Raw genomic sequence first — 10,518 nt, 5'->3', positions numbered from 1 at the left:
TGTCTGTGTGTGTGTGTGTGTGTCTGTGTGTGTGTGTGTGTGTGTGTGTAATCAGGGAACTTGCCTAAGGTTTCAAGTAAGTGAGAGACTTGGATTGTGTCCTCAAGTCAAGTTAGTTATTTGTTCAGAAAGCAGTTTGATGCTGTGATGGGTGGAGGGGGTGGGACGGGGACGGTAGGGTAGGGCAAGGTGGGGTAGGGTAGGGCCAGGTGGGGTAGGGTAGGGCCAGATGGGGTAGGGTAGGGCAAGGTGGGGTAGGGTAGGGCAAGGTGGGGTAGGGTAGGGCCAGATGGGGTAGGGTAGGGCAAGGTGGGGTAGGGTAGGGCAAGGTGGGGTAGGGTAGGGCCAGGTGGGGTAGGGTAGGGCCAGGTGGGGTAGGGTAGGGCCAGGTGGGGTAGGGTAGGGCCAGGTGGGGTAGGGTAGGCCCAGGTGGGGTAGGGTAGGGCAAGGTGGGGTAGGGTAGGGCCAGATGGGGTAGGGTAGGGCCAGGTAGGGTAGGGTAGGGCCAGGTGGGGTAGGGTAGGGCCAGGTGGGGTAGGGTAGGGCCAGGTGGGGTAGGGTAGGGCCAGGTGGGGTAGGGGGCTTGTGGAGGTGATGAGATCAGATGGGCCGAAGGGTCTTGTTCATCCAAACCCCAATATTGTGATTGTGTGAACGTTGCGTTTGATTTGACAAAGCACTTCACAGGATTATTTTTTAATCTAAAGTAGAGTGACTTGTGTGCTCTGAACCTATCTCACCGCCCCCCCCCCCCCCACCCCCCACCCTAGATTGTCACAAAGACTTCAGATATAACCAGGTGTTGAGATGTACAACATAAGAGCGACAATATAGGAGGGAGGGGTGTTGAGGAAAGGGGTTGGGGGTGAGGTAGGTAGGAGAAGGAGAAGGAGAAGGACCTTACTCACGAGGGAGAGGGAATGGGTGGATTCCCTTCCAAAAGACATGAGTCTCCAATGTAGGTAGAACTCCCCCAAAATCTCACAAAACATTCTATTTAGCAGTCCTGGGGTGAAATTAATCATCATAATAATAATAATAATCTTTGCATTTGATACAGCGCCTCATCACGTCTTCGAGACGTCTCAAATCGCTTCACAGGATGCACTGCCAAGTGTAGTGACTGAGGGCCAAACGCGGCAGCCAATCGACTTAACAACCGGGTTCTTACTTACTGCTGGTAAATAGAGGTGTGTGTGTGTGGGGGGGGTGTGTGTGTGTGGTTGGTGGGGTGGGGGGGGGGGGTGGGGGAGAGTAAGGAAACTTGCCTAAGGTTTCGCCCTGACTTGACCCGCCCGGGAATCGAACCCGGGCCTCTGGCTTGCGAGGCGAGGGCTCTAACCCCTGAGCTCCTGGGACTCGATGCAGGTGGGACTTGAAGAGGAAAGTGCTCTTACAATGAGGGGAGGGGATCATCAATAAGTGCTTCTAACGGACACTAAATCACACATCATCAATTGGACAACATTTGCGAAGGGTCATCGCGAGGCCATTGGCCGTATTCGGGGGTGAAGCCTTAAGAGATAAAACCAAATTTTACAGATAACAGTTCAATCAAATTCAGATTTCTTTTGGGGGGCGGGTGTGGGGCGGGGGGGGGGGGGGGGGGAGTGACGGAGGCGGGGAGGAAGGGGGCGTGTGTGCGTGTGTGGAGTAAGGAAACTTGCCTAAGGTTTCGCCCTGTCCTGTCCCTCTGGCTTGCCAGGCGAGGGGGGGGGGTCTAACCCCTGAGCTATAGTGGGGGAGTGGAGTGGGGGTGGGTGGGGGGGGGGAAACGGGACTCCAGAAGAGAGGACTCCAAAACCTGACGAGTCCAATCTCCGAGATGATCGAAAGAGTAGCACTTCCTGAGAGTAACATGTTCTGAAAAGTGGGGCGGGTGGGTGTGTGGGGAGGAAGATGAGAGGGGGAAAGGGAGATTGGGGGGGGGGGGGGCGGGAGTGGGGTTGGGGGGGTTGGGGGCTGAATGAAGGAGAAGGGAATAATCTCACGCCACCACCTAAAAAAAAGAACCCCACAATGTTTTCTGGGGAACTGGAAATACATTCACAGTCAATCTCCGAGACACCTGTGAGGTTGTTTGAGGTAAAACACACAGTAATGACTCTCCAGCTACAGGGGAGGGGGGTGGGGTGGGGTGGGGGGGGTTTGGTTGTTTTTTTTTGGGGGGGGTGGGGGTGGGGGGCGTTAATGGAAATGTAAAGAGATTTATACCACACGGAGGTGATAAAACATTCCCCAAAAGGCATCGGATTTGCGATCGAGCGGTTTCGAGGTACCGATCGCCCTTCGAACTCCCCAATGTTTCGACGTTCCGACTGTTTTATTTTACCTTCTCGTTAAAAAAAAAAACAACCCGATTTGTATCATATGAACGACCCGTTTCCAAAAAAGCATCCGTCACACATTCTTTTTGAGGTAAATAATTAATACGGTTTCTTCCTTCCTTCCTTCCTTCCTTTTTTTTTCCTGAGTTCTTGGAAGCGAGGTCGTGAAACTCATCCATCCGTCCGGAACCCGAACAAAAACACGCGCACGACATTTAAAGAGGTATTTAAAACCGTTCCCCCGTGTCCCTCTTTTTTTTGGTGGGGGGGGGGGGAAAGGGAAAAACACAAAAAAACACGCACGCGCACACGCACACGCACACACACAGAAAGAAAGAAAAAAAAACACTCGACGGGAGCAAAATAAATAGTCGAATAATTCTGAGCGTTAATTTAACCTTAAACTCGGTCGGGAGCGAACCTGGGGTTTGACTGATCCGGGGCGTGGGGGGAATATTTTAATATTCTCTTTTTATCACCGGTTTCCTCTCTCTCTCTCTCTCTCTCTCTTTCTGCCCCCCCCAAAAAATGGGCAATTTCGTTAATCCGAAGGGGGTTCATAACCAGAACCATCACCAGAGCCCGAGTCAGGTCAAACCCCTTTGAAACTGACACCTCGGAGGGGAAATATCGGTGGATTTTCCAGATGGTCCCCGTTTGACTCGCATTACGCATCAAGACTTGGGGGGTGGGGGGGTGGGGGTGGTGGTTGAGGGTGGGGTGGGGGAGGGGGTTGGGTGCGAGGGGGCTCCTTAAACTGATCGCACCCCCAAATACTTTTTCCTGTTGCTTGTGTGTACCAGTCTTCTTTGTCTCCCTCCCTCCCTCTCTCCTCTCTCTCTCTCTCCCTGGGATATTCCCCCACCTTCACCCCTCTCCACTCCCTGCCACCCCCACCCATACACACACCCCCACCCACCCACCCACCCACACACGGACCCACACACACACGCGCGCACACAAATACACACACACAAATACGCACACAGGCTCACCATTCTCCCCAACCTCTCCTTCCACCATCATCCCTCTTTCCCTCTCTCCTCTCCTGCCCTCCCCCTTCTCCACACCAACACCCCCCCAACCCCACAGAACCCCACTCAACCCCACCCACCCCTCTCTATTCCCGGGGAGAAGACCCGAACAACTTGCTCCACTGCAGGTAGAGCTCCAATTCCTTGGGCGAGACGCTGGGGCGCACCTTGCGGAAGGCCACCTCGAAGTCTTTGTAGCTGAGCGGCCGGAGCTGACCGGTCAGACTGGGGGCCTGAGCCGAGGAGGAGGCTGAGGAGGAAGAGGAGGAGGACGAGGAGGAGGAAGAGGCCGAGGAAGAGGCCTGGTGGCACAGCTGGACCAGATCGTTCCTGAGTAGCCGTCCGTGTGCTGGACGATGGAGTCGATCTCGGCCTCGCTCAGGCGGTGGTCCTCTTGGGCCAGACTGTAGCCCAGGACTTGGCGCCTGGCCAGCCCGTCGGGCGGGGAGATGTAGAGGCGCTTGGGGAAGTACCGACGGGCGCTCTCCTCCATGTCGTCCGGCCTCCGGGTCCCCCCGATGACCAGCACCCGGTCACCGCTCGAGTTGGCCAGCCCCTCCAGCTGGGCGAGGAACTTGGCCGTAAGGACCGGAGTTGACCAGCCGTGGCTTCGTCCCGACCGGCCGGGGCGGCCGAGAGGATGGCCTCCAGCTCATTGACGAAGATGATGGAGGGCTGGCGGAACGTGCGACTAGGAAAGTGGCCTGCAGGATCTTCTCGGCTTCTCCCTTCCACTTGGACACCAAGGACGAGGCGTCGATCTTGAGGTAGGTGGCCCCGAGTTGGGTGGCCACGCATCGGGTCAGCGTGGTCTTGCTCCCGCCTCGCGGGCCGAACAGGAGGATGCTCTTGGGGGGCCGGTTGACCCCGCTGTACGCCCCCGGCCGGGTGAGCGGCCACAGGACCTGCTCTTCGATCACGGCCTTGGCCCCCCCCAGGCCGGTGATGTCCCCCCACTGCACGGGAGGCCCGCGGTCCACGATCTCGCTGGACACCAGCTCCAGGAGCCGCGGGTCCAAGCCCTTCAGCTGCTCCTCCAGCGTGGGACGCTCTCCAAGTGTCTCCACGTTGGCCAGTCGCAGCTGGTGCCCGAGCAAGTGCTCGCTCGCCGCTCTCTCCCCATTCATCAACGCCTCCTCCCCCCCCACCACCACCCTCCCCACAGCCCCCCCGCCTCCGGCCCCCGGTACAAACTCGTCTGGCACGCCACCGTCCGGCATCTGGTAAGCGTTGACCGAGGGCACACGGGGCTGTGCGTAACTGTACCGCTTGTACCTCCCCCCACCTCCCCGCCGCCGCTCCCCCTCCCCCGCCCCCACCACCACCACAACCCCCCCCACCTCCTCCTCCTCCTCCAACTCCGAACTCATCTCAAACGCCTTCCTCTTCAGCAGGGAGCCCGACCCGTTGCTGACAGGCGAGGGGGAGGTCGAGGGCGAGGCGGGCAGGAGGGGGTGGCTTTGGTACGGGTAGCCGGGCAGGACGGGCGGCCTGGCAGACGCAGGGGCCAGAGGGGTGGGGGCCGCGATCCCCGAGGGCAAGTAGGAGGCCGTGGGGTGAGTGCCCACGTAGCCAGGAGCCAGGTTGGGTTGCGTCGGGTAGCTGTTGGCCGGGTAGGTATACATCGGACCTGGGTTGAAGCCCGGGGCGAGGGTCGGGGTGGGTGGACGGGCTGCAAGAGGCCCGGGGTATGCAGTGGGGGTGGGTGAGGGGGTCCCGGCTGCCCACAGTAACCGGGGGACATGTAACTGCCGTTGTAACCTGAGGAATACTCCGCTGGGACCGCGGAGGGGGGCGGGGGGCCGCACGGGTTGGGGTTGGGGGGGTAACGGGGGTCCGTGACAGAGGAGGAAGAAGCCCCCCCGAGCCCCCCCTCGCCGCCGGAGGAGGAGCCGGGGCCCGGCTTGAGGTCCTCGTGGAGGGCGTTGACCGAGTAGGTCCCTTCGGCACTCAGGGACATCTGCCAGCCGTCTCCGTCAATCTTCTGCCCGTTGGGGGGGGGCCCGAACAGCCCCTCCGGGGGGTAGGGGTTCAGGTCGGACCTCTCGTAGGCGGCGGGGTTAGCCAGCCCTGAGTACTTCTCCGCGTACTTCTTGAGGAGGTTGGAGGCGGTGAGGGCCGAGATGTCATCGTGGGCCCAAGGGTATTGGTGCCGTTGCCGGGCGAGGCGGTTGGCGTCCGTCTTGTGAGCGGGGGAGGGGGTCGTGGACGAGACGTCAAGGTACTGCTCGGGCCACTGAGCATGCTCCTGTGTCCACTGCATCTTCAACAGGCCTGTGGGGGGAGGGGGGGCGGGGAGGGGGTGGGGGGGGGAAGGGGGAAGACCAACACGAGGAGATAATACTAACAATCATCACAATAATCCCACTTCTCTCTCCCCCAACCCCCCCCCTCCCCACCCACCCCCACCCGCCCTGCCTCCTCCTCCTCTTCCTCCTCCTCCTCCTCCTCCTCTTCCTCCCGACTCCGTCTCGAAAGACCGACCGACGCGAGGAGGAGGAGGAGGTGACGATGACGACGACAGCCCCAACAACCGTCGCATTCGACACAGCGCCCGACCCCACGTGTTGCGCGGGCGAAAAGGCGGCAGCCGACCAAAACCCACGTGGTCGATTCGCCCGATGCCGCGTTCCGTGACGCGCTCTGAGACGACTCTCTCTCTCTGTCTCTCTCGACGGCGACACGGAAAGGTACCGCGTTTACGTGCGAGGATTGTTCTGATTGTCCCGATCACCATTCGCATCCCAATAAATGTCGCGGCTTTCGCTCGAAATCCTCAAGTCAGTCGTTCATCTAACGACTGTTTTATTTTTCTCACGCGCACACGCACACACACGCGCGCGCACACACACACACACACACAGACACACGCACACACACACACACACACAGACACACGGGTCATCGGGGTGTCTGACACGCGCGGAAACCTGTCGCCTTTGGTCCAAACCCAACTGAGAATTCCAGGCCTCCCACTTACACCTGGGAATCCCAGAGAGAGATTGTCGGGATGGAATGCACTCTCTCTCTCTCTCTCTCTCTCCCTCTCCCTCCCTCTCTCCCTGGAGGGACCCCCCCCCCCCCCCCCCCCGCCCCGCCCCCGATTACCTAATTCTGGAGAGTATTAGGTGCAGGTTGGCCAGAGTGTGAGAGTGGGCGCCACGAAACCCACAGTCACTACACTTTACAGCCTATCCCGTGAAGCGCTTTGAGACGTCTCGATGACGTGATAAGGCGCCGGGTCAAATGCCAGGATTATTATTATTATTAATTATTATCGACACTTACGTCAGGACTGAAAGCGATAGCGGATACGGAGACGGTCGACCCAGCAACACGGCAGGAGGGGGCAGTGGGGGGACGGGGACGGGGGGGGGGCGAGTGGGAGGGTGGGGAGGGCGGGTGGAGGCAGAATGCATTCCACTGTATCTCTGCAGCTGTGCAGGTCCTCGGAGAGCTGATAATATCACGAGTCGCAGCTATCCACAAACAGCCATGTGGCCCGTGGCAGATCCCTGACAAGTGCATAGGCGTTGATCTGTGCATCTGCTGAGGCTCGCTCTTCAGACCCCCCCCCCACACCCTCTCCTCGCCTCGCCCTCCCCCCACAAAACCCACTCCCAGGACGATGAAGTACGGGCAAGTGGTTTTATTCTCAATCCCCCCACCACACTCTCCGTCTCCCTCCTGGCAGGTGAAACCCGACAGCCAATTGCCGCACAGCAGTGTCCCACACAAACAGTTGTGGATTGAGTGACCAAATTATTATTATTATTATGTTTTTGGGGGGGGGTGGGGGGCGGAAGAGGATGGGATTATTATTGCCCCTGTGACGCGCTTTGAGACGTCTCAACTGACGTGATAAGGCACCGTATCCATGCACGGATTTACAGTAAATCCCTCACCGCAGGCAAAACACTTTCAGACCTTTAGAGGAGAGGATTTTTAGGACCGAGAGGGTTAGGGTAAGGGTTAGATCAAGATAAGAGCCAGTGGCTACACAGCAGGCGGAGAGACCTGCTGGTATTACGAGGGGAGGAGGGGAGGGGAGGGGGGGAGGCTTGGTTGGTTGGTTGGGGGTTGGGGTCAGTGAATGGGCTGAGAGAGCAGATGGCTTCAGTCAGCGCTGATGAGAAAGTTGTGATAAAATGCTATTTATTGAGGTTCTTCCAGGAGGTTTTTCTCCCTGGGGGTGAGAGGGGGAGGGGGGTGGGGGGAGGGTTGGTGGGGTTGAGGGGAGGTGGGGGGAAAGGTTGATGTCTCCACGCACCAATTTAGCCCGAGCAATTCATCCCCGTTTATGATGGATCCAAGACATGTCACTTTTCAGCTCAACGTGGAATAAATTCTCTTCCAAAAGCCAGAAAGCCTCTTATCATAACAACAACAACAATAATAATCCTGCATTTAATACAGAGACTTAACACGTGGTCGAGAAGACTACAAGTGCTTCACAGGATACACTGTGAAGCGTAGTGACTGTGGGGCCACACCAAATGTCCTGGCACTTATGCACCGGCTCCACTAAACATGGGATCGGTCTAAACTGTAAGATTGGGTGGATCTCTTTCCGGGGGTTAATAATCCCTTTTAAAAAAGAAACCTACTGGTCTGGTCACTCAGCCCACGAGTGTTTGTGGGGACGCTGCTGTGCGCAATTGGCTGCCGCGTTTCGCCCACAAATACACACAGTCGATTCGCTCCGCAGTAAATTCTGTGAGGCAACTTTTCAGACATTTCGAGGACGCGATTATTAACCCCCGAAGGCGGTCCCCAAATCAACTAACAACCGGGTTCCTACTTACTGCTCAGTAAACAGAGCCGCGTGTGCGTGTGTCTGTCTGTGTGTCAGAAGGAAACTTGCCTAAGGTTTCGCCCCGACCTGACCCGCCCGGGAATCGAACCCGGGTCCTCTGGCTTGCGAGGCGAGGGGTCTAACCCCTGAGCTACAGGGGCTGTGGGGCGCGAGGGGAGGGTCTGACCCCTGAGCTACAGGGGCTGTGGGGTGAAGGCGAGGGGTCTAACCCCGCGATCGCCCACAAAACACACAGTCACTACACTTTACAGTGTGTCCCGCAAAGCGTTTTGAGACGTCTCGGCGCTGGATTATTATTATTATGATTATGATTATGATTATTATTATTATTATTATTATTATTATTATTATTATTATTATTATTATTATTATTATTATTAAGGGGTACGGGGGGGGGGGTGTGGGGAGGGGGTGGGGGGGCAACTGGACCTGAGGTACAGATCAGCCCTGATCTAATAGATTGGCGGAACCGGCTGGAGGGGCTGAAGGGCCTCCTCCTGTCCCTGTGCTTCCGGGCGGCACTGACCTGAAACCGGAGGATGATGGTCCATATGAGGCCGAGGGTCAGTCTGTGATTCCCGTCCACAATGTCGTGGGATCCCACGTTCTCCAAATGGACCTTCTGCTCCTTCAGGAATTGTAGGGCTTTGTCCACGTTCTCCAGAGAGTGGATACGCATTCGCCCCCGAGTGGGTTTTGGCTACAAATATTAATAATAATAATAATAATAATTATAATATTAACATTAATAATAATAATAGTAATAGTAATAATACCGACCATAATAATATTGAGAATAATAGTGCTAATAATGACGATATTAATGATAATAATATTAATAATATTAATGTTAATAATAATAATATTAATAATGATATAAATACTGATAATAATATTAATAATATCAATAATAATGATAATATTAATAATGGTGACAATAATAATCTTGAAAATAATAATATTAATAATGAGAATATTAATGACAATAATATTAATAATATTATTATATACTTATTAATATTGTTAATATTATTGTAATATTAATAATATTATTATCGTATTATTAATAATGATAATTAATAATAATTACAATTATATTAATAATGACGATGATATAGATATTAATAATGATAATAATAATATTAATAATAATAATACCAATAATAATAATGACGGTATTAATGATTATAATAATATTAATATTAATAATGATAATAATATTAATAACAACAATATTAATAATGACAATAATAATGATAATAATAGTATTGATAATGATATAAATATTAATGATAATAATATTATTAATAATAAAAATATTAATAATGATAATAATAATAATAATATTGATAATAATATAATGATAATTTAATAATCATGATGATAATACAAATAATAATATTAATGAAAATATCAATAATAATAACAATAACACTAATATTAATAATAATTGTAATAAAATGAATTATATTAATAATGATAATAATTCAATAATAAGAATAATAAAATAATATAATGATAATAATAGTCGAATCAACACTAGTGACGATTATTATATAATATTATATTAACAATAATATTAATGATATTAATAATAATAGTATCAATGAATGCAAATGGTTGTTGTTGTTGTGTTGTTGTTGTTGTGTTGTGTTGTGTTATTGTTGTGTTGTTGTGTTGTTGTTGTGTTGTTGTGTTGTTGTTGTGTTGTTGTTGTGCTGTTGTTGTTGTGTTGTTGTGTTGATGTTGTTGTTGCGTGTTGCGTTGTTGTGTGTTGTTGGTTGTTGTGTTGTTGTGTGTGTGTTGTTGTTGTGTTATTGTTGTTGTTTGTGTTGTTGTGTTGTTGTTGTGTTGTTGTTGTGCTGTTGTTGTTGTGTTGTTGTGTTGATGTTGTTGTTGTGTTGTGTTGTTGTGTTGTTGTTGTGGTGTTGTTGTTGTTGTTGTTGTGTTGTTGTGTTGATGTTGTTGTGTTGTGGTGGTGTTGTTGTTGTTGTTGTGTTGTTGTTGTGTTGTTGTGTTGTTGTGTTGATGTGTTGTTGTGTTGTTGTTGTGTTGTTGTTGTGCTGTTGTTGTGTTGTTGTGTTGATGTTGTTGTTGCATTGTTGTGTTGTTGTGTTGTTGTGTTGTTGTTGTGTTGTTGTTGTTGTGCTGTTGTTGTGTTGTTGTGTTGTTGTGTTGTTGTGTTGTTGTGTTGTTGTTGTGTTGTTGTTGTGTTGTTGTTGTTGTGTTGTTGTTGTTGTGTTGATGTTGTTGTTGTGTTGTTGTGTTGTTGTGTTGATGTTGTTGTTGTGTTGTTGTTGTTGTTGTGTTGTTGTTGTGTTGTTGTTGTTGGTGTTGTTGT

The 10,518-nt window shown here is 52.2% G+C and overlaps 1 protein-coding gene across 1 annotated transcript; it reads right to left on the bottom strand.

Moving 5' to 3' along the window:
* Positions 1 to 3,419: 3,419 nt before the first annotated feature.
* On the bottom strand, positions 3,420 to 5,627 carry LOC103173784 (fidgetin-like protein 2). The gene is given in 6 exon segments (XM_042344167.1): positions 3,420 to 3,692; positions 3,695 to 3,940; positions 3,943 to 4,044; positions 4,047 to 4,443; positions 4,702 to 5,021; positions 5,024 to 5,627. Coding segments are annotated over 6 exon segments (1,911 nt in total). The 5' UTR covers positions 5,625 to 5,627; the 3' UTR covers positions 3,420 to 3,447.
* Positions 5,628 to 10,518: the final 4,891 nt, after the last annotated feature.

This window comes from Callorhinchus milii, unplaced genomic scaffold, assembly GCF_018977255.1.
Source record: "Callorhinchus milii isolate IMCB2004 unplaced genomic scaffold, IMCB_Cmil_1.0 Scaffold27, whole genome shotgun sequence".
Classification (NCBI taxonomy): Eukaryota; Metazoa; Chordata; class Chondrichthyes; order Chimaeriformes; family Callorhinchidae; genus Callorhinchus; species Callorhinchus milii.
This window is presented reverse-complemented; position numbering and strand designations above follow the sequence as displayed.